Source organism: Cygnus olor, chromosome 9 (genome assembly GCF_009769625.2).
Source record: "Cygnus olor isolate bCygOlo1 chromosome 9, bCygOlo1.pri.v2, whole genome shotgun sequence".
Lineage (NCBI taxonomy): Eukaryota > Metazoa > Chordata > Aves > Anseriformes > Anatidae > Cygnus > Cygnus olor.
This window is the reverse complement of record NC_049177.1, coordinates 19,069,788-19,094,349: the sequence shown is the minus strand read 5'-3', so window position 1 is coordinate 19,094,349 and position 24,562 is coordinate 19,069,788. Positions and strand designations below refer to the sequence as shown.

The following is a 24,562-nucleotide window of genomic DNA, read 5'->3' as shown; positions in this document are numbered from 1 at the left end:
GAGTTGTTAGAGTCCTTCGTGTCGCACCTGGCCATATCAGCAGGCACGTGCAGCGGGAGCCACGTGCTGAGGAGGATCCAGAGCAGGAGAGCGGCAGCCGGCTGCTTTGGTGTCACTTGTGCTGCTGGGGAAGATGGGACCATGGCTACCAGGAGCACTCTCTCCACGCCGTGCCCGAGAGCCTCACCAGAGCATGGAACACCATATGCCTCCAGAACCACGTTCACAAGGCCTGGAAAACGTTTCTCTTTCCAAATGTGAACTACTGAGTCATCCTGCTCATGTGAGACAGACAGTGCTCTCCTCCCAGAGAGCTCCTTTGAATCACTGTTATCACCAGATAACAGATGTTGCTCTCCAGGAAAGTTTGTCATGCAGGCTCTTATAATCATACGGATTATTTCAACTTGACCTTGTAACTGCAACAGAAAAACAAGATGAACTGGGGGATCTCTGAGGGCTGTGTAATACTTTGCATATCTAAGTAGTTAGGCCCTGAACACCATGGCTACTCATAACCCCTACACAAAGAATCACAGATAACATCCATAGTCTTCTGAGGTAAATACTACTTACTAACGGCTTATATATAGGAGAAGTGAGCCCTGAAGCGTTTAATGAACGCGTCCAACATCATGCAGTAAATACAGAACAATTCTGGAATAGGTGATCCTATATTCAGAAGCATGTATGTCTCTCTGAAACCTGAAACCTACAGACTTGCAATGAAACTCAAGCTAAATCATTTGAAAATAGTACTAGAAGTATGAATTGGAAGCTTTTAGTAAAAGGCTTTAAGATGCCCATCTTCTGACAAACGCTTCTGTTTTAAACCACAAGACGCTTTCTCTCTAATTACTTGTTCGAAGTGAATCTTAAAATGCAATTTAAAAGAGACTTTGAAAAGTACTGTAATACATCCTAAATTTCAAAATTTCCTAACCATGCATACTTCTGGTCAAATAACAGTAACCTTCCTTCTGCACGCCTCTATTGTGCCTATGTAAGAACATGTTCCAGGACTGCAGCTTTGGATGATAAAGCACATTTTCACTACTCTCTTTCAAAAAATGCCAGTAAATGGCAATTTAAAATCAGACCTTTCTCCTGTAACTATTCCTATGCCTTCTGGTGCCACTTTAACTAAGTCCACGCAATTAAATTATTTCTCTAATGCCCTGAATACATGTATTTTATGATTTCACATCAGAAATTTGGAGTTATGTCACCAGATCCCAGAAGTAATAGAGCTATGCTTATTCATAGCAGTGGATAGTCAGGGCCAGGTAATGCAATAAGAGCTTGGATTCCAAACAGCAGCAACAAAATGTAGAACCATACAACTTTGGTTAGATAAAAAAGAATTAGTAAACTTTTCATCAGATGGTCTTACTAATGACTACAGTCACGAATTAAATCTCACAGTATATCTTCAAGGGAGAGACTGTTCATTAAAAAAAAAAAAGTAATGACAGATCATTTATAGCTGATGCCTATCAGAAAAAAATAATCTACCAGGTCTCAGGATAATTAACAGCAAAAGCTACAGTTTAGGCTGAGTTGCCCACTGCAGTGATGCCATATTATCAATAATGATTTGTATTATTGTACACTATGTTTGGAAACTACTGTCAACTGATTTATTCACCTTCATTTATTTTCTGCCTTCTGTTTCTCATGGGATGATGAAATTGGGCTACTGGATGTTTTCAGATATTCTTGCACTTATTCAACATGTCTCAATCTTTCTAGAATAAGCCCTGCTTTTCTTTTGTCATCCTAACTTGTTTTCCCATTCGTAAGCATCTACTCATTTTCTAGCCTGTGCCATATTTTTCCATCCTGGTCTGAGGCCTGATTTTTCAACAGCGGATCAATGTGCTGTTAATTATTCTTCCTCTTTGCTCTGTATTCAAAAGTAGAAGATGAAGAAACAACTGAAATTTACCTCTCCAAAGCTTCCAGCAATAGACATGGCACTAAAAGGGGCAAACGGCTCAATAGCACCTATACTGTATGGTGGGTAAATCCCCTATCCCAAGCTGTAGTGTCTGGCTCTATTCAGCCTGTTGTCCCCAGCTTTCCACCACAAACCCTGCACCCCAGTTTTATCAGCATGCTCCAGGAATGAGGTCTCTTCCCAACCTGCCTCCTGGAGCTCTCTACTAATTGCTTAGCTAGCTGTGCTTCCAGTTCAAGCACAACTAAAACCACTTAGTTCCACCTACACTTGTGGCTTTCCTTCATTACTCCCAGCATATTTGCCACAGGTTTTCTCAGACTTGTTGCTGCAGAATTTCCTGTCTTCTGCATCACTCAACTCCTCAGAGCCACAAATATCTTGCCCCAGTTGTTGAAAGACATTATACTGCGAATAACTCACATCACAGACTATTCCCTTCTTCTCCTTTCACCTTCTATTTCTCTATCACACTGTCTGAAAGTGAATGCTGTTCTCTGCATAACACAGTCACAGAGCATTTTCAAGTTAGAGAGAGACACAGGGAGAAGCAGATAGACATGAAAAAGGCGAACAAAGACAAAGGCTGAGGCTTGGTACCCACCATCTTCTCCAGAAGGGTTTCTCTCTGAATCTCTCATTTGACAACCTACTTTACTCATTAACATTATCTAATTGTAATCATGTCACTTTTCTGTCATAAGATACCACCTAGAATAATAAAATATATATATATTTGTGGTTTTGTTTCCTAGATTACTAAAAAATGGTGGAATTGTATGGAATGCTGCTAAACTAGAGATATTAATAATATTGCACTGTCTCTGGACTTACTAATTTTTTTTTCTTTCAGTGTAACCATTTAACTGTTACGCATTTTAAACTGTTTAAAAGTGATATCCAGAAAGAGATGTCAAAAAAACAGTAACCATTTTAGAAAGAGGAAACGGGTCTCCTTTCTAAATAAAAGTATTTCCTTTACAGCCTGATGAAAAGATCATTTTCATCTCACACTAAAATTGTTACTCAATTTTCTTCTCTCTGATATACAAACATACAGACTCACTGCTATGCTCCAGTTGTTTTGGTAATACAAAGCTATCATAAACACATCTGAATACTTAGTAACATCTAAAATTTACCAACTGGAACATATCATGCTAAATGAAATGTCCTGAATGTATATTTCCACTGTGGGACCACATGAGTCAAGCTCACACTCCGTATGTATTTGTAATAAGCACAAAACAGAGCAAAATAAATATCCACGCTTTCTTCTGTTTACTACATATGTTGCGCCCATCATGACATGTAAGAATGTCAGGATGTAAAAGCACATGGCAGCTATGTGTAGCTATGAATACATTAAGCAGCAGATAGAGATTTTGATGAGAATTACTATTTTGAGCTTCAATACCTTAGTAATTCTACAGAAAAACAATACAAGCTCTCCAAGTGCCCCTTTCTCCCAGGAAGCCAGCAGGCAAACAGGTGTCTGCACCAACATACATGCATTTGACTCAATTTCAGTGTAGTTCGTTTAAAACCCAAACAAAAACAACCACCCCAAACCAATCACTAGAGTCATGTGTGTCATTACTCAGATTACACAAATACTTCAGAGCAGCTTCTGAGGTCACTGGGAACTTCCAAACAGATTTTTTCCTTTTTTATGTGCCCTCACATGCAAAACAACAAAATTTGAACCCAGTCTGTGAAGCATTTATCACCATCTTCCACTGGTAGCATCAGAACCAGAAAAAAACCTGCAGTCTGGAGGCTCTATTTTTTATTGCCCACAGGTGAGCAAAGAGTTAGCCTATAAATACGCAAGTGTCTAATAGAAAAATAAAAATAAAAACAAGAGTTGAACGTCCTCAACATCTTACAGGACATGGCTCAACTCTGGATTTTCAGTTTTCCAGTTAATGTGTCCTGTTATATGTTTTATCTATGTACATAGATGTATTCAGCACAGTGAAGACTATTCAGAAATTTCCACTTGCCTTAGAGGCACCCACAGTTAGTGCTGTGTAATGTGTATTACAACACACAGGATTTTTTTTTTATTTGTTTGTTTTTAATTAATTCTTCTGAAAATATTTTTGGGATTACTGGATGCCTTTGGTGAATGTAGAGGCAGGAAAGGCGGTGAGATTCATAATTAAAAAGAATAAAATCAAGACCTGTTGTATACATAGCACTACTAAGATTTCATTGTTCAAATCAGGCAAAACCCCTTTGCTATAACTAATTTCAAAGTCAGATATACATATAGGGAAAAAAACCCTGTAATGATGCTCAGTGTTTTGAATGAATCCTGACAGAGATGTTAATGAAAGAGAAAAGAAGAAAAATCCTCACTTACCTCAATGGTTGTAAGCTGTTATTTCATGCTCTGTAAACTTTCACTCCCTACTAACTAAAGTTCTGCAATCTTGATGCTAGAATAGCTCTCAAATACATACTGCAGAATACCAAAAAAGAGAAAGCCTATGTTGTCCTTACTAGCAGGCATCTCTCCAGGGATGATTGGTCATTACCCTGGCAACCCTCACAAATGGCAAATGACGTAAAGAGAGTGGGAAAAAAGCCACTGAGAGCAGAAAGCACTATATGCATTATAGATAGTTCTGAGAATCCATGCTCATATATGCATTAAATGGCTTCAGAGGAGCACAAGGGACCTTCCATTTTGCAAAGATGCCTGCCGAGGTGAATAAGAAACTTTCTAATTTTTTCTTAATCAAAGCACTGGGAACATCTTCCAGTCTTTAATTGAAGCAAATTGGTTGCTGGTGACTTTAATAATTCAGGCACCGTTTTTTATTCTCTTTTTCAGTTCTGTTAAAATTTCCTATTAAAATAGCTCACCGTAGAATTCAGACAAGAGTGGATGTATTTTTCACAATTCTTTTTCACTTTATTTACTGTTATGTGTAGTTACTTATTATTGCATTTGCTCACATTAGCTCTCATACCCTAATTTTTCCCTAATAATGCATTTGTACAAATTGTACAAGAGATCTCGTGTTTATGCCATTAGAAATAAACACATTAGCAATTACATTTAGTGTTATTCAACACATTCTGCCTAAAGATGACATGCTTCTGATTCCAGCCAAGCATCACAAAATAAATGAAGAGGCATTTTGTTATTTTTGCACAGAATGATCACAGTGAATTTGTGATCACTGCGATGTGTACATCACAGAGCTAGAGAAATTTGGGTGTGGCTAATCCTTCCACAGCTAGATGGAAAAAAAAAATCTCGAGGTAAGAAAGTATCTGCTTGGAGATTCTTTAACATCTGCACCACTCTTCTTTACAACATTAAATAAAACTGGAGGAATTTTGGATAGAAGATTGAAGGAAAGCATCTTCCACCCCTGCATGAATATCTTACCAACTACAATGCAGGATCAGGCATCCTTTTACTCGCTCTTCTCTAGACTTGAGAATTTCTGGATTCCTAAATGCACACAAGCCAATTTTCAAAGAGCATACTGGAAAGCGTTAGCACTCAGATCATTTTATAACCTCAAGGAAAGGGCACACTTCTCTGAGATGAAATAAGAGCTGAAGCAGTAAGTGAACTGAGGTAGCTGCTCTAACCACTTAGCTATTACATAGAAGTTGGATGGGAACGGCTCTACCATGACAACTGAATTTTGTGATGAACTGATGAAAACATGTTAGATATATTTGAACTCTGCCCTACTCCAAACCTGAAATGAGACAAATCTAAGTAGCTAGCAGCTGCAACTAGGATATTTCTGTACCTAGCTGCCTAAATTCAGTTAGTTAATACCTTCTGGAGTAAAATTTAGCACTCATTGAAATTTAGATGGATACAAGTCTAGGTGTTTTTGAAGAAGAGGATAAACAGGCTTTAGAATTCCAGCTTGTTCATACGAGAATGAAAGCAAGAAATTTTACCAACACTTTAGTTAAAAAAAAATACATCCAGGTCCTTCCACAAGGAAACAAACTATAAAGGCAGGAAAAATCAGCATGTTAAGCATGGCATACACATTTCTAAAAAAGAATATCACATTTTTAACAGGATTTCTAAGTGCAAAAGATTGAAAACTCTGAATTGATACTTGTACTGAGAAGCATATGCACTACTTCATCAAATAATGAAGTTGACATAAAAGAAAAATCTTTACCAGAGCAACTGCTCTGGACATAACAGGGACAGCCCTCAGTTTCAGCATGTAGCAAAGGCAGGACATTGCTACACCTCTGCTTTGCACCTGGAAAAATGACTGACATGAATTAGTCTGATCCTCTCTGCTGGTCAGACTGGAGATCTGACTGAATCTTGTCCAGCTCCACAATGTAAAAGCAGAATAACAAGAGGGAAGGCAACTATCTTCACTCATTCTTTTTCCACTTTTTCCTAATCAATGTTAGCCTGATACACAATCACCATCTATCTGAGAGAAAATGCGACCAGATAAGCGGCAGGACCCATGGTTGTCCTCATGAGCAGGGCAGTGAGCTAAGATTTAGGGAGACTCAAGTTAAATTCTTAGCTGTACTACTAGCTTGATGGATGAGCTGATACCTTGCACAGATTGGAAAACAGTTTGTGAGTAAAGATACTAATTCCTTTAAAAAATGCTTTCAGCACTGTCACTGAAAAGCGTTATACAAGAATGGGCTTCATTTTTGTTATTTTCAAAATCAGCTATGCCCCTGCAATCAGGGAGATGACAGTACACTTGTACCATGACAATTTTCAAAAAAGGCTGAATGAGCCATTGCGAGCGAGTGAACTTTATGGCAAAACAATAATGAAAAGAAAGGATATTCACAAGATGATAATGGTCCATTAGATGTACTTTATTTACTTGCTGAATGCAATTCATTTTTAATTATTTAAAATGCTGACATTATACTAGCAAATGTTCTACTGGGTTAAAATTTACAGAAATATCTTGATCTGAGCAAAGTGAAGCCTCAGTATAATATTACCTTTGCTATTACATTTTCCTGACGAGGAGAAAAAGCATTATTTCATGCTTATAAACCACAGAAGGCAAAGTTCACCACTATGTAGATGGCCAATGCATTCCCCGTGCTTCTCATAAATCTTGTCTTTGAGGGTCAAAATCCAAGCTTATCCGTACCAACTAGCTTTTGACTCAACATGTGAGATTGGCTCAAGTGAATGTTCTGGGCAGCACAATGGGGACAAATCCAGTCAGTGAACGGGAAAAAGGGGAAGACACCAGCGCAGAGCTGCAGTTAGGGAACACGGTTTCTAATGGGGTCTTAGAAGGAGGCACAGTCACAGACTCCTATGCACATTTCATGACTGTGTGTCAGCCAAGCTGCTAAGTCTAACATACGTAGTACCTGACAGAACACTGGTTTGCCAGTCCTTGAGCAGTCCTTTCCATGCACTGATAAAACTTCACAATACATTAGAAAATTAAATTAAAGATGGTCAGTACATTAAAAAAAAAAAAAAAAAGAGACAATCTGATAAGTTATTACTGATTTTATTCCAAGTAGATCGTCCTAGGAAACAATCACTCAAGCCTGTGGGAGTTAGAAGTCTTCATCATCTTTCTGAACCAACCATTTAAATGCTTGTAAAATGCATCATGTTGCAGAGTCCAGCCACTTTAACATGCTTATAGCTAACTGGTGTAAAAGACCACCACACACAGCCTTCTCCATGCTTTCTGAGTTCTGTCCTTCCTCTTATGTGTGTCTACTCTGATCTGATTTTTAGCTTGGGAAAATTAGCTCATGTAATATTATGGTTTTTAGCAAGCCCAACACACTATATGCCAGGGGCTTACAGGAAATCAAAACCCTATCGAACATATTAATTATTCATTAAAACATCAAGAAGGGGTGAAGGATGCTTTTTTCTTTCCTAAGCTGATGTGATTCTGAACAATACACTGTTGAGTAAGAAAAATAAAAATCTCTTCTGTTTTTACGTTCTTCTCTAAGACAGATGTTTGCCTTGCCAGATGACTCTAAACCCATTACTAGCGTCCTTGTGCTTCTCCATTAGCCATATTGCAGCTAGACCGGCTGATGTCAAGGATGCCCATGTCGAAAGATAACAACATTCTTCAGTAGCAGAAACTATGGGCTTTCATTATTCTCTGGCTTTCCCACGATTTGGCTTTAACTCAGAACATTACAGTGAAAATCAGTGAGATAAACTGAGGAATAGAAAGTACCAACACTCAGAAAATGCGAACATCTGAATATGAATACACTGCTGTTAGCACCCTTTAGTATTCAGTTTTAATGAAATTCACAGACACAGTCTGCCCTTTAACACAGATGAATTCAAAACTAGTAATTCATTGTTCTGGTTCCATCTTTTTTTTTTTTTCCAGTTCCACCATTTGTAGTCTTGCACTTTTTGCACTTTTGCCACTCAGTTTATGGGGTCACAGGAGACTGGTCTGTGTACCAAACTATTCCAAGAGGTGACAACCACCTTAGCTGGGGAACCCTAGGGAAGGAAAACTGGAGAAGTTCCAAGAAGAGAGGACAGCGGCGAGTCCGATCATTCCAACACAAGACAGGGAAAGGTCATACAGGCCACCAGTGATGGTGACACCTGCAGTCGCTGCTGACTTTCTTTCAGAGCTGGTAGTTTAGACCAACCAGCAGCTACCAAGTCGGCCCAGCCACACATATGTTCCATGACACAACTTCAGGACCCATACAGCCTTTGAACTACTGGTAATAAACATATATTTTAAGCACCTAGGACTGACTGTCCCTGTGCTTCCACCAGTGAGAATGAAAGCAGTGGTATACAGTATGAGAAACTGTGTTTAAAACTTTAAGGCAGATATAAACACACAACTGAAAACAAGCAGTTTCTGAGCAATAGAGCTTAAAAGGCCTGGTTTCCTCCAGCTGGGTGCTTCATGTTTGGATCCTTCTGTGTTTCAAAACGCGAAATCTGATCAGAGTTCTTACTAGGATAAAGATATTCATACCGTCTGTTCTAGGTGGATTATCTGTTGTCATATAATACAGCTTATGCTGCAACCTCATCAACTGTGGAAGCAGTCAAAAAAGTAGCATAAGGCCAGTTTCCTAAAGGCACTAGTTTAAAAATACATGAGCTTTGCCCTACTATCAGCAATCCACACTGCTAGACAGTTTTCTACTTCTAATTTTCTTGTTTGTTCAAAAAAAACCCACAAACAACCAACAAGTACTGACTGATAATAAAGCTCTGTCTCCCTCACCCCAATCCCTCTATAATGAAAAGGTGCAAAAAATGAATATAAAATACCAAGACTGTCATGGAATGGTGATCTTATATGCTGCTTATATCCTGCCAGAAATAACATCTCTGACCACCCTCCTAGCTGGTATGCCCTAAGCCCTAGCTGATTTTCATATAAAGGAGTAAATGTGAATGCTACCCGCATGCATAAACTGACGCTCAGCGCTCAAGGAAAGCTCACCATCTGCAGATCTTGTCAAGTTCTGCACTGTGCCACACCTTTTCCTGACAACATTTGGAAACAGATTCCTCTCAATTTCACTTGCAATGAAGATGTCTTGGGCTTGATGCACCCCTTGGCTACAATTCTGCCGTACTTTCTGCTGCGTACAATGTGCCAGTGTAAAAGTGGTGAGAGGAGAATCAGGCTCCACGATAACCACATAAACGGAAGAAAAAAGAACTAAGAATTTGCACGCAATATAAAAATCAGAGTTCTCATCATAGTTATTAAAAATGCCATGAACATATCTGTTACAGCAATTTCAATAAACATCATCAAATAATGCACAGATCTTATCTAACACCCCAAAGTCTTTTAAAAATGGAACATATTAATACAGGGGTCTGCTGATCTGTAATTTAGCAGCTGATAGTTTTGAACAGTAGGAGCATGACAGCCCTAGAATACAGATTTTCTGTGAATAAATAGACAAAGCACTGCAATTCGAAACTTCCCTGTATAAATCAGTGTCTCCTGAAAAAAAGCACACCCTATTCTGCATCAGACTTCTATGCAGTGCAATTGCATAGTTCTATATACTCAGTTTGGATGACTGGCACAATAAAGAACATACTTGCCATAGAAATTACCTGAATGAATTTAGGGAAAAAAAAAAAAGTGATAGACTCTTGAAAATATGTCCATTCAGCAAGTATACTATTATTTTTTCCTCTCTGAACTACTGTTCAATAATTAAGTTTGTAATAATCTCTTCTCTGTGATGAAATACATAGATCTAGAAAATGAAGCCAACACCTTGTTTTCTGAGACCCATTATAAATAATGCAATCCTGGTTTGTATTCCAAAATCTGCCACATTGATGTTGATTGCTGGAGTCTCTGCCCCCTGCTTTGACTATGCCCTCTTCTGGTGACAGAACCTATGTAGCACAGAGCAGACATGGTTACACCAAAAGGTCCCCCTCACAAGAACAGTTTTCAGACGTCAGGTGAAAATCAAGCTTTCTACACTAAAACAGGCCAAAAATCCAAGCCTAACTGGTTCCAAAAAGGTAACACAGAAAGTGCCATAACTCCTATGAGATCTTTGATTGGTACATCCATACAGCCCTACTCCCAGGACTGCCTTATTTTACCCAATCAAGAATGTATATGCAGAAATAGGGCCCCTCTCTCGAAAACGAGTGGACTGACTACCAGGCTCTCCTTTTGGATTCCTTGCCTCCGGCTGCACAAAGCCATGAATCTTAGCTGCACAGTATCCCAGTTCAAAACTACTAGTGAGGCAACCCAGCACCCTACTGGGACACTGGGAATTTGAACCTTGTGAGGCAGAAGACAGAACACCTGCCCAAGAAACAGGAGACCTGCACTCCACACTACCTGTTCGGTTATAGCCAAACCTCTGCTCTGCCAATGGGAAGCCCAGGGGATCAAAATGCCCCATATAATGGTAAGGCTCAGCTGATACAAAGATCTGCTGTTTACCAGCCTGAGCTGGCTACCCAGTTTTAAGTAGCTTTGTTTGTGTAGATGAGATGTGCTAAGCCAGCTCAGGATTGGCTCAGCTGCCAAGCTAATAAGCCCTACAAGAATCCAAAGTGAATATAGACCAAGTGCTAAGCCTGAAACAGTGAGTGCTGCCAGATCTGAGCCAAATGAGACATCCATACACAAGGGACTCATTTGAGAAAGGCAATACAGGTACAGTTCAGTTGGTTCTGGCCGGAACTGGCTTAGCACAGCAGACCTTTTATCTCAGGAGCAGTTCCAGGCAAGTGTTGCTTCACGTTTAAGCTGTCTCTGTGAATTTGTACCATGCTGAGAACAAGGAAAGAGTCTTCCAGTTTGGTTTCACATAAAACACTTCAGGTTCAGAAGAATAAAGCAGCACTAATATTATTTTTTCCTCTATTCTCCAGTGCATCTTAGCCCCTATTATTCCAGCCAAAATCAGATGGCATCTTAGCATGCCTTCTCTTTTTTTTTTTTTTTTTCCCTACCCTTTCCCCCCACTCAAAAATTAGTCAGGCCATCTATTGGTGATGGAAAGTTAATGGTATACTAACAGCAAGCACCATCACCTTTTCCTTCAATCACGTTCTACAGTGAGAGTGAGTCACAAGTCTTTTTTTGCAAATGAACAAGTTGGACACGCCAGCTCCAAAAGAGGATTCTAGAACATATATTCCTTTGACTCCCTTGGTGGAGTTAACAGATTTCAGACATAGCTCCTCTCCTCAGTATTTGCAACTGTTAAGCCCAAAGATCCGGTACAGTGGCTACGCTCTCACAGTTTTTAAGTGTCTGCCTGTAGTACATTTCATACGAAACATAACTCAGTGCTTGGATTCCAGTCTCAGGTAAGAACCTAAAGGTAAAGTGTGGCAACGTTGAGGCCCCTTAGTGAGACATAGCATTTAGTTTGTGTCCTAGCTCTTTCTCTGCAGGAGGATGATAGCATATTTATTCTCATACTTCCCTTCCTTACAGGGATGTTGATAAAACTAACAAAGTACCCAAATACTTCAGCAACAAAAGCGGAAAGTTAAGAGGTCACACAAAGTTCTTGAGTGAATGAGTATTAACGATTGTTTTGCTTTTTCATCTACAGATACTTTTTTAGCTCACATAAACATTTAAGACCTCTTCAGAAAATAAGAAAAATAAAACCTTTAACACGCATTTTGCAATCAACAAAGAAGGACAGACATTATGAATAAACCATTGTCACAGCCAGTTTGCTGCCACAATCTGAACGTTGGCACTGCAGTCTGGGAGATTCACCATCAGTTGTATGGTACTGTTCAAAAACAGGCCATCAACAACCCAGTGGGGAAATACAGCTTGTTGAGAAAAAAAATATCATTCTGTTCAGTTTTGGCTTCACATATACATCACTATCTACATTGCTTTATACAGGGTGAGCATATGGTGAATGCACTTGCTTGAAACAATTACATCTTAATGAAGTTTTAAAGCACTCAGGGCATTAATCAGGAAGCTCCATGTTCTCCTGACTATCACTGATAAAATTAACTTTTGCTTACTAGTAAGTATCAACATTTGGTGTCTTGATTCGTGCCTGACTTTTAAAATGATTATTCCATTTATTCCTGATGACAATTTATGTCAACATCCAACTCTAGAGTTATTAAATTGGTCACATCAGTAAATTTTGTGAGGCTATCCATACTGCTGCAAAGCAGATGCAAAGTCACATAAAATGTTATCAAAACAGAGCGATGATGGTCTGCACAATTTTCACTGATGTAAATTCCTATAAAAATGCAAGACAGCAAAAAGAAAGACCAAGGCAGTTGACAGCCTAAATTTCCCTCCCCAGATCCTCTGGACTGGTTGTATACAGACTTGGCTTTTCTTTTGGCTCTGTACACAGATTTATGCCTATCAAAACCCGAGGCTTTTAGATATCAGCGTGATTTCCAGTGTGTATTACCTTGCAATTCCTACCACTGGTCCTGAGCAGCCACTGGAGAAGGAAGGATTAGTCAAGCACAGGAATGTCCTCATGCAGCCATGCACCTCTTTACTCCGTCACACATGTTCTGCTGGCATCACCGGGAATTCTTCTGTTTTGAATACTATAGGAAAATAGAGCAGCACAAGGTTGTCTTTGTTTCTGGCATGCTGATGAATCATAAGCAGCTGTTGTGGAGAAAGCAGGATCTGGCCCAAAGTGTCAATTACCATATGAATATGATGAACCATTACTACAACAAAACCTAAGTAAAAGCACAAGCTAAATCAAGGTCCTCTGGAATTCTAATTCCAATTTTTCTGAACTGCTTTTCCCAACTGCAACTAATTCCTCCTTCTCAAACAACTCTGCCTTGAGTATTAGTGCCACATACTGGAAATCATGATAACACATTAACATTAAAAGATCTCATAACACAAAATCAAAGTGCACTGACTTTATGTGGTAGTGAAAAAGCAAGATTTATATTTATCTTCCTAATCCTAGCATCAATATTTTGCAGTTTTATTGTATTATAACTTATGTAAAAACTACAAATTTCTTAATTACAAGATAGAGTTATGAAGTTCTCATTCAAGAAACAGAGAATCAGACTATGTGTCAAATTAAACTCCTTACCCTTGAGAGCTAATACATCCAACCACGTCCTGACATTCTCATAAACATGCTTAAAATAAAACCACCCAACTGACTGTCCATTATTCTTGGATTTCACAATTTTTCTGTGCTTTGGTCCAGGACGAAACTCAAGGGAAGACTGCTGGTGATCAGTTTAACTTTAATTACAGTATCTTTGGAGCTGTAGTCCAAACACACACATCTAGCCTGCTTCTCTCCTTCACTAGTATAACATTTGCTGAAACTTCCTATACTTGTTGTAGTCTTTGTTCTACTCGCAACAGTTCTCCAGAACCTCCTGAATAAAACTACTGGGTGCACCAAACATTACTTCTCTCTCTCTTCTTACTTCACTGATTAAACTTGGTGTAAATAAAGATATAATTGAAACTAGGCCACAACTAAGAAACAAAGCTTTGTAGGAAGCACCGAAATACCTACTGACACAACATGAAGTGAGATTGCGAGCAATAATTTTTGTCCTGAGGTCACTGACATGCAAAGGAGTGTCCCGAGAGGGAAGGGAACAACGTAAGGCTGGGCTACCAAAAGACACTTGATGTAAGAAACAAACCCACATTTCTTTTATTCTCGGTAGGGGCACCCAACGGAGAGGCACAGGAACGACTTGATGAAGGGACTAGAGGGAGTGCCCTCAAGTTGTGCCTGGGGAGGTTCAGCTTGGAGATGAGGAGACATTTCTTCTCAGAAAGAGCAGTCAGGCATTGGGACGGGTTGCCCAGGGAGGCGGTGGAGTCACCGTCCTTGCGGGTGTTCAAGGAAAGGTTGGACGTGGTGCTTGGGGACATGGTTCAGCGGGTGACTTTGGCTGGACCAGATGATCTTGGAGGTCTTTTCCAACCTTAATGATTCTATGATTAATGATTCAATGATTCTATGACTGCGTGAAGGGCCAGCTGCAGCAGCCACCGCTACTTTCCACAACCAACCCGGCCCGGCCAAGCCCCCCAACCCGCCCTCAGCCCCCCTCAGCCCCCCTCACGCAGCAACGCCCCCTCAGCGCCCTCCGCCCCTCTCTCCCCTCACGCCTCGCCCCTCCCCTCACGCACCGCCCTTCCCCTTCCCTCCCCATCCCTCCTCAGGATTGGCTACTCCCCACCTAAACCCCTCCGTCCCCCTCCCCCGATTGGCCGCCGAGCGGGGCCGTTGGGCAGGGCGGGCGGGAGCGGCGCTGCCATTGGCGGGCGGGGCGCGGGCCCGGGGCGCTTTTGTTGCCGGGCGGCGCGGTGAGGCGAGGCGCGGCGCGGCGCGGCGCGGGCCCAGCGGCAGCCATGAGCGGCGGCGTGTACGGGGGCGGTGAGTCCCTCCCCACCCCCCTCGGCCCGGCGCCCCCCCCTCAGGCCGCCCCCGCAGCTCCCTCAGGGGCCGCGGCCCGGCCCGAGCCCTCTCGACCCCCCCCCCCCCCCCCCCCCCCCCGCTGCTTCTTGAGGCAGAGGAGGCGGCCGCCGGGTGGCCCCGTGGGGGTGTGGGGGTTTTTGGGGTGTGTGGGGCGCCCCGCTGAGGGCTGGGGGCCCAAGGGAGCCCTGAGGGGCGCTGGGGGTGGTTGCGGGCCCTGCCCGGTCCTCGGTGGTCCTGGCCGGCCCCCGGGGTGCGGGCTGTCAGCCTCGCCGTCAAGAGAAGGCAAAGGCTGTGTGTGGTGGTCTGTTTGGGTGACGCTGTGCTCCTTCTGTTAAAATCACCCTTCTGCTTATATATAGTTAAGGAGTAGCGGTGTCCCGGCTCCAGCCTATCCACATCCGTCCCAGTTAAAGCCGCTCAGCATCCTTCAGGCGGCTGTCGGGTATCTCCAATACAGAACTTCCTCTGTGCCTTGGAAAAGATGCTTCAACTCGCTTTTCTTTTCTTGCAAGCAAAACAGGGCAGAGAAAGCTCAGGGCAGGACTGTAGTGGAGTGCAATAACCATTCACTGCCTCTTCGTTAACAATCTTTTCAGATGAAGTCGGCGCTCTTGTTTTTGACATCGGCTCGTACACAGTGAGAGCAGGCTATGCAGGCGAAGACTGTCCAAAGGTGAGGAGCTGCGTGCCTCAGCCGAGATGTAACGTGGGCTTAGAACTTGATTATTAGTTATGAGTTTTCAGAATACATAATATATATTATTCTTACTGTATTCAGTAAGTTAAGCTCTGAATTCTGTTAGCAAAAAATCCAAGCAAAACATGACACACTTACATATATGGCTTACCTTTTGCATTGCAGGTTGATTTTCCAACAGCGATTGGTGTGGTGCTGGAAAGGGACAATGGCAGCACTCTGATGGAGATAGATGGTGACAAGGGCAAACAAGGGGGCCCGACTTACTATATAGACACCAATGCCCTGAGAGTTCCAAGGGAAAATATGGAGGCCATTTCACCTTTAAAAAATGGAATGAGTATGGTGCTCTGTCTTTTTCTACCTGTTTTTAAAATTGCATTGCTAGGCTGCAGAAAGTCATAGCTTTCACGTACACAGATGCTGTACAAGTTAACTTTTTTTTTTTCACCTGGGGGTTAGAGAACAGGAATATAAAGAAAAAGATCTGCTTTCACTAAAGAAATTTTAATGTGATATTGGGCGTTTTCCTCTCTTAAGAGAAAACTTGTAGAGTTCTTCCTTGTTTGATGGCTTTAATTTAGACATCTTTGATAAATGGCAATTTTTGGAAATGGTTTTTAAGCTTATTGCTGTAATGTGTATGAACAGAGGCTATAGGCTATAAGAACAGATACTTGATTTACAAAATAAAGTGTAGGTGGTTTATTATGTTGGTGGATTTCTCTTCCTCTCTAAGCGTTATGATTGCAATTCAGAGTTATGATACAATTCTGCAAAGCAGAAAGTGCTACAGGAGGTGTAGGTCTGCTGAGGACAGCTTTTGACTGAAGAGCTTTATGCAAAAAAAAAAAAAAAGACATCAGGAAACCTTTGTGTGTTTATGAAGAGGATCAGAACTTAGAAGTGACTAATCTGCTTGCTTCAATGTCATTACAGTTGAAGACTGGGATAGTTTCCAGGCAATTTTGGATCACACTTACAAGATGCATATTAAATCTGAAGCAAGTCTGCATCCTGTCCTTATGTCTGAAGCACCAGTGAGTAAAAGCAGCTTTGCGTTTTGAGAAGTTTTAACTGTATCTTCTTGGTGAATCGATGAACATTGGTCTTGGAGAAATCTGATACTGGCTGGTAGCTTAGAAATGTTAAAATTTAATTACAGAAGTAACAAATTTCAAAATACTTTGCTGGTTCTGGAAAATAATTGCATTACTAAAAATACCTTGAGAAGACAACAACTTGAAATACTTGGCATGAGTTAGAAAGTACTTTCAATGCACTACTGTTTTTCGATTATCGAAAATAAATTAAAAAAAATAAAAATCTTACTTTTGCTGCCTAAAGTAAAAGCAAAAAGATGTGTGGATGTCTTAAGTTGTACTTGACACTTAATAAAAACTTGTCAGTGCATTCAGTCTTCTATCTAATATTTGTTATGTGACAGAATAATATGTAGAGTGAAGAAGTTTTGGTTTTTTTGTATTCCTTTCTGCAAATGGTTGTGTAGGGTAAGAGAGGTGGATGAATGCAAATTTCTGGAATAAAATATTGACACAGTTTCTTTCAGTTAGTAATGTTCAGTATTCAAAGGGCAGATGTTAAAATCTGAAGACATAAGGTAGAGCTGCCATACAGAAGTTTTGCATACCTTTAATAAAGTCTTTATGAATAGGATTTCTTTCATTCTTTCCTCGTGTTGAATTGTAGCTGGCTGATGTTTGTGAGGTGAATTCTTGGATTTCTTGCTTTCTTTGTAATAGCTTTAAGAATCACTGAGTTAACAGGGAAACAGAACTGCCTTCATGAACCCTCTGAGAAGGCGATTTTACATGGTGGAGTATGGATGAGTTTGCAGTGGCTATTTCCTGTTTGACGGCTCAGTGATGTCTGTATAGAGGCTTCCGTTGTATTTTCCTTACAGTACTAATCTTAGTTATCGACTTGGAAAAAATGCACTCTTTCAGTAATGTGTAGATTATTTGAGATATCCTGACTTAATCACAGGTAAAGTAGAACTGTAGGAAGATATTTCAAAAATGGGAAAACCTAGATTTATTTTTCTTTCAACTAGGCAAGTTATTTTATTTATTGTTTTCCCCTGTAAAATGGACATGTCAGTTATTTTGGAAAGCTCTTTGAAGAACTGATACTGGAAGACCCATACAAGTGCAAAGAACTCTTTATTATAATAGTGAAACAGTGTATCGCTTTTGCCCTTGATTTTTCAGATTTTTTTACTGTATTTTTACGTTGATACTTTTTTTAATCCTAAGTGATAGATAAGCTTTAATGTTTTGTAACTACTAATTATTTCCTCATCTTGCCAGCATTCTTTTAGTGTGCTCTAATGATCTGCACAATGAGCATATCTTCTTTTTGTTTACATGTTTCTGTTTTTTTTCTTCTAGTGGAATACCAGAGCAAAGCGTGAAAAGCTGACTGAATTGATGTTCGAACACTACAACATCCCTGCATTTTTCTTATGTAAAACCGCTGTTTTAACAGCGTATCCTTTGGACATTTGCGCTGCCTTTTTTTTCCCCCTGGAAAGTTACAGTAAAGCTATTCTAGGCAACTCCTAGTTTAACAGCATGTCTAAATTTTCTTCTTCAAATTAATTTTTCCGTAAACATCTTGGGAGGAAGTAAACAACTTCCATTTCTTAACTTTAGAACTTGGTTTTGAAGTCTTCCCAATCTCTGACTGTTGTCCTTGGATGCAGTGATTTTTTTTGTCTTTTTTTTTTTTTTTGGTTCTCATTGTATACCATTGGTAAAAAATATTACAGAACTGAAATGGTGTTGTCCAGACTACTAGGTACAGTAATATAGAGTTTGAAGTTCCCATAGCCTTACGATGAATATTTGTAATTATTTTAAACTAATAACAGGTTTTTATCTTTCAAATCTAAATGAATTGGATGTACTTTGAGCTTACTGCATAGTAGTGACTTGAGTTGTCACCTTCGTGCATCCAAAGCTCACAGGTCAAGTTCACAGGTCAAAGTTAAATGTTGTCTCTATGAGGTTGTGCACTTCATAGAAAGATGATGTGTCTGGGAAAACAGCAAGTCTAGTTGTAGAGCCAAGTGATGAAACATTGGGGTCCTTATTCCTGATTATGCTCAAATTGTATGGCTTTTTTGTTTAAGGTGAAAATTACAATATTTTCTTTAATCATTGTGGCTAGTTTTGCTAATGGGAGATCTACAGGTCTCATCTTGGATAGTGGGGCAACACACACCACTGCTATTCCAGTGCATGATGGATATGTACTTCAACAAGGTAAAAACTTTCGTGGATAATAGCAGTATCATAGCAGTATCAAAGTCCAGTTGGATTGTTTTCTGCTTTTACAGTTTTATTATTATTTTAAAATGTGTATCTGTCCCCTTAAATATGAAGAAAAAAAAAAATGACCCACAACAATAAACACCACCCAACAGTACCTTCTGACAAGTAAGAGTTAGCTGGAAGAGTTCATCCCGATTTCAGTGCATTCCAGGTTGGTGGGATGTCTTCAGTTTTTTTTTTTTTTTTTTTTTTTTGTCTTTTAGGAATTGTAAAATCACCACTTGCAGGAGACTTTATTACTATGCAGTGCCGAGAACTGTTCCAGGAAATGAATATTGAGATAATTCCTCCCTATATGATTGCTTCAAAGGTAGGAAAGTAACTTCTTTTAGTAAGCGTTCATCTGGGCTCAGATGATGAACTGATGATCATATTCCCTACAATCTCAGGAGGCAGTTCGTGAGGGGTCACCAGCAAATTGGAAGAGAAAAGAGAAGTTACCCCAGGTCACTAGATCTTGGCACAACTACATGTGTAATGTAAGTCACTTCTCCAACTCTCAAACTCCCCTAGGCATCCCGTAAAGAAGTCTTGTTTACAAGTGCATCAGATTTTCCTCTTAAAGGAATGGAAGATGTTAAGAAGGACAGTATTGATTCTATAAATTCTATTGAAATATAGGCTGATATTCTTGTAACCATATAATTCTTATCTCCATAGTGTGTCATTCAGGACTTCCAAGCTTCTGTCCTCCAAGTATCAGATTCAACCTATGATGAACAGTACGTCACCATTTTTCGTCCTTGTGAAATTATCAGTTGTTCAAAGAACTTCGCCTGTTCATTGCTGTTAGCTTGTTTTATTACAGAACGCAATTAGATAAATCTGTTTATTTCTGAAAATAGAAAAATAATATACATGCAGGTGATAGTTTATTTAATATTCCAGAATGCACGACATCATAATATTATCAAAAGTGTAATTCATACCAATCAGAATACTCTCACTGAAACCTTAGTTTATAATGCTACTTAGGTGACATTGTACTTTGCATTGTACTTTAATGTGTCATTTTCTGACTGCTCCAGGGTAGCAGCACAGATGCCAACGGTTCATTATGAGTTCCCTAATGGCTATAACTGTGACTTTGGTGCCGAGCGTCTAAAAATCCCTGAGGGATTATTTGACCCTTCTAACGTAAAGGTAAAACAACTATGATGTGTAATAATTGGAAGGCTTTAAATCACTAGTTTATCACATGGCTTCCTTTTGTATGATGTTCCTAATTTCCTGATTTGTATGTGCATATTTTTATCATGTGGTTCCCGGGGCAGTAAAATTTGCCTGTGTTGTTTTATTAGGGTCAGGATAGTAAAGGAGGAAATGTAGTTCAAAATGGACAGTGGTGAGCTAGCTGAATGGAAAAATAGAAATATTTCTTCTTTCTTTCCCTAAAAATGTTTTGCTCCCTCTTTAATAACGTTTGTTCATTCAACTCATTCAGGCCTTTGATATGCCTTGCTCTTTTGAAGTGATGATGTGTGAAGTACTAATTTTAATTCTAGGGTCTATCTGGTAACACGATGCTGGGTGTGAGCCATGTTGTCACAACAAGTGTTGGAATGTGTGATATAGACATCAGGCCGGTAAGTGTGAGACACGTACTGGTTAAGGCATAGATGCTTCTTGTGCTGATAGAGTTCTGGGGGGGAAGGGGGGGGCACAGAAAGTGGTTGATAAAGAAATACAGACTTCCTAGGATAATGATAAACACATTTGAATAACCCTCTAAGTATTACGTAGTTGTATATAAGAACATGTAGGATTCCCGTTTTGTTTTACAAAATGCTAAATTGGGGTTTTTGACTTCTATATATAGGTAGAAACACTGAGTAAGTAGCTAACGTCTAGGTTTTGTGGCTGGTAGTGCATAATGTGGATTAGCTTCAGATGAGATGAGCATTTTGTGCTCATAACTTTGGGTGTTATCTTCAGATTTCTGGGCTTCTTGAAATGTACTTTTTAAACATAACCAATCATGGGATGTTTGGGGGCAAGTAGAAGAAAGGGAAGAGGTTTTAGAGGAAAACTTAGAACAGTGTTCTCCCATTTTTGGGTGTCAATTTGAAAAGATTCCAATTTGATGTGGACTGCTTGGGGGTTTAAAAATTTTTCCTCTTAGATGGAGAGTCAGGCTGGCTGTGTAGGCTAAGCCATGACTTGTGTTCACCCAACTGCAGCATTAATAAGATGGAAAACTTTCAGTGCTGTGAACGTTTTCTTTGTGATTGGAACATCTGGCTGAAATGAAACAATCAGCTTGGATAGAGAAGGCACCTGTAGGTGTAGGGCTCTGTACAGCAGAAAATATTCTGTGAAATCATTTAGAATCTTTAATCACACAGCTTCTGTCTTCTTTGTATAGTTCATCATTAAGATCTCTTGAAATATTTTTCACACGATTACAATTAATTGGATTGGGAGATATAGTATTGTTTATAGCAAGCGATGGGTTATTGCTGTTGATAATACGTTCTGTGAAAGTTGTTTTCAGAATGACGTCAGGATTAACATATGTTGCTTATTGTCTTTTTAGGGCCTCTATGGCAGCGTGATTGTAGCAGGAGGAAACACCCTAATACAGAGTTTCACAGATAGATTGAACAGAGAGCTGTCTCAGAAAACTCCACCGGTAAAACACCTCTTTAAATCACTGTATTTATCACTTTGCTTTTCTGCTGCATAAATGCACAAGTATGTATTGTACCTTTTCCTTTGTTAGGAACCCAGCAGCTGAAGGGATTTCTGCAGGGTAAAAGATCTCCTGCCTCTCTAAAGACAACAAACAAACAAACAAAAACAAGTCTTGGAAACTTGAAATACGAGTTTCAGCAAATAGCTGCTTTTATGATAGTATGCTCTTCTGTTTACACTTTCAGATTGTGATTCCAAGTTCTGTAACTGTCCCTAAGCAATAGGTGCTCCTCCTTTCCCTCGATGGCCTCTCTCCTGAAGTGTTGCTGGCTAGCTTTAAGCACATTCAGTTATTCTGTCTGAAATCTTGTCACTTGTCAGTCCAAAACTGATTAATGAATTTAGGGTCGATGACGTTAGACATTTTAGACCCAGTATACATTTTTAAGTAGTCCTGTGAGTAGTGTTGCTCTTTACCTGCTACGTTTTTAGCCTCAAGCATTTGCTGCTGCTCCCTGTTGGGAGACATGATAAAACGCAGATATACTTCTGTTCTGTTGCAATGTGGCTATTCTGGGATTCTAAATACAGGGTGGATGAGCTCTACCGCAAGATGAATAAAATTGGTATTTTCTACCTGCATATTGGTATATACACCAAGTTCTTTGTGCTGTCCTCCTCATGTGACCAAAGGGCACCAGCCTACAATTTGGACCTGATTTGTTCTTTCATTTTACCTCCTTTTCTATTCAGAGCATGCGCCTGAAATTGATAGCAAACAACACCACAGTGGAGCGGCGATTCAGCTCGTGGATTGGTGGTTCAATTTTGGCTTCTTTGGTTAGTAAACCTCTGTTACTATGTTATGCAGCACTGTTACCCAAAAACTTAATTCCATATACGTGTGCATTGACGAGTTTGTGCTACTGGAGCAATAATTATGAGTGCTTCTGATCAATCCAAACTTAATTTGCCTCCCATTTCTAACGGCAAGGTGCAGGCTTGATATATGGTACGTAAAAATGACACGTATATAGTATATCATGAAAGTTGCAAACCTGTTCCTTCATCACGTGCATGAACTTCATTGTCCAAGTTACTGAGTATTGGAAAGGTTTGTGGGGATTCATTTAGCAGTATCAGAAAGGGCAGCTCAAATCAGCTTCTGGTACTGCAACTTCCTATCTTTAGTTTAATCACTAGTGCTATGAAAGTCAAAGGAAAAAGATTATGAAGCATATGGAGTCAGTCTTCTTACATCATTTGACTTGCTTGTTCTTCCCTCTATGAGAATTTAATATTTCACTTAACATTAATTTCTTTTTTTTGTTGTTTTGTTTTTGTAGGGTACTTTTCAACAGATGTGGATTTCTAAACAAGAATATGAAGAAGGAGGGAAACAGTGTGTAGAAAGAAAATGCCCTTAAACCTCTTACTGTGAAAACTGCTGCCTCCTCAGTGCTTCTTCTGATTTATAGCTTTAGCATACTCAGGAATGGGATGGACTCTTTTGTAGAAAATTTGTATTGGATTTTTTGCATTATTCAAGTTCCATTTTTAACAAACCTTAGTACCAGTTAGGTCTCTCAAAATTTCTATCATAGAAAAAGGATGTTTGTCCTTTGTAAAGCAATAATTCATATAATGAGCATTTTATAATTTTGTATAAATGTCTATTTTCTCTAGTATCTTTTCCTGGGAATAGCTTTACAAGTTAGCTAATAGATAGAGGCATAGCCTTGCAAATGCCTGCACAAATTTATTAAAAATGTCTAGTCTACTTTCATATATTAGTCTTCCTTTGCTAGTACTTTGGCCTTAAATTGCTTACTTCCCTCCTAATAAAACTTGCTCTTTTTTTATTTGAGCAACTTTGTGAGTACTTGCAGAGAAACAGTTACTCTTCTGTTTTAAAAATGGAAAGTTTGTATTTACTAATCTACTATAGGGCAGTCAGTTCAGGGTAAACTTTTACTGTCTAATGGAGTGTTACATTCCATTTAGTGAATGTTACATTATGCACTGGTTGCTAATTTTCTATTATGGAGCAATTTTGTTTCAGTAAACAATCATTTCTTTCCACTAGATTTCTAAAGAATGTATATAATATGCTGAACGCCTTTGCAGGTGAGAAGCAAAACTTTTTAGAGATAGGGAAAGTAAAGCAAAGAATTGTCTTCCCAAGACTAGGGGAATAGTCAGAGAAGACCTCAGGATGTGGCTTGACATTTTTCAGTGAGCTGTAACTCAGAGGGGCAGTCGCTGTTTGTTTATTGCTGGTTTAGCTCTGGCTGACTCATAGTGAGGTCAGTAAGTGCCTGCATTTTGCATGGGGAGTGTGCACTCGGGCAGAGGAAGTGGGATGACTTTTTCAGCAGGAACTGGCTATCAAAATGCAGCTCTGCACTGCTGCGAAGCAACTCAAATTTACAGCTTTATGATGTTCTGTATTGTGACGCAGTGAAGTTTTGCTCCTTATTCTAAAAGCTGTGGAAAACCAAATAGCATTTAACTGATTTAAAAACATATAAATACTGCTATGTTTTCAGTACCCTAAAAGACCTTGTGGGTAAATAATGCTGGGGCCTCTAGTTGAAAACAGTTTCATGTTACCTCCAAGCAATAAAGTAATTTATCAAAACAACCTGTTTTTGTCATACCATAATAATCAGGTGGCTCTTGAGACAAAGTTGTTTTCAAAGTTGTTGACAAACCATTCTTCTCTCTCAAAAGGAAGCAAATGTAAGTCAGCTACAACACGATACAATCACCTGCTGTTGTTACACTGGAAGAAAGACTTAAGCTTGCATTCAAGCATGAAGTTGCTGTGGCATCAGTGAAGTACTAAGAGTGAGCAGACAGCTCGTAGCTAGAGGTGAAGAGATAAAGTAGGTTTTTTCAAAGTTTTCCTTCTACATCAGGCACTTAGGTTTCTTTGACTATCAACTCTTATCTTCATAAAACAAA

The 24,562-nt window shown here is 39.6% G+C and overlaps 2 protein-coding genes across 2 annotated transcripts in view; one reads left to right on the top strand and one right to left on the bottom strand.

Moving 5' to 3' along the window:
- The window catches only part of GNB4 (G protein subunit beta 4), a 58,358-nt gene extending 54,011 nt beyond the window's left edge, over positions 1 to 4,347 (bottom strand). The window contains exon 1 of the mRNA XM_040566854.1: positions 4,329 to 4,347. The gene's annotated coding sequence lies outside the window, so the exon portion shown is untranslated. The remainder of the gene's footprint in view (positions 1 to 4,328) is intronic.
- Positions 4,348 to 14,736: 10,389 nt separating this feature from the next.
- ACTL6A (actin like 6A) lies at positions 14,737 to 24,239 on the top strand. The gene is made up of 14 exons (XM_040566822.1): positions 14,737 to 14,866; positions 15,505 to 15,581; positions 15,771 to 15,945; positions 16,545 to 16,645; positions 18,017 to 18,114; positions 18,798 to 18,892; positions 19,165 to 19,271; positions 19,351 to 19,440; positions 19,622 to 19,683; positions 19,990 to 20,104; positions 20,467 to 20,547; positions 21,498 to 21,593; positions 22,349 to 22,435; positions 22,942 to 24,239. Exons 1-14 carry the CDS (start codon positions 14,842 to 14,844, stop codon positions 23,020 to 23,022), a joined length of 1,290 nt encoding a protein of 429 aa, XP_040422756.1. The 5' UTR covers positions 14,737 to 14,841; the 3' UTR covers positions 23,023 to 24,239.
- Positions 24,240 to 24,562: the final 323 nt, after the last annotated feature.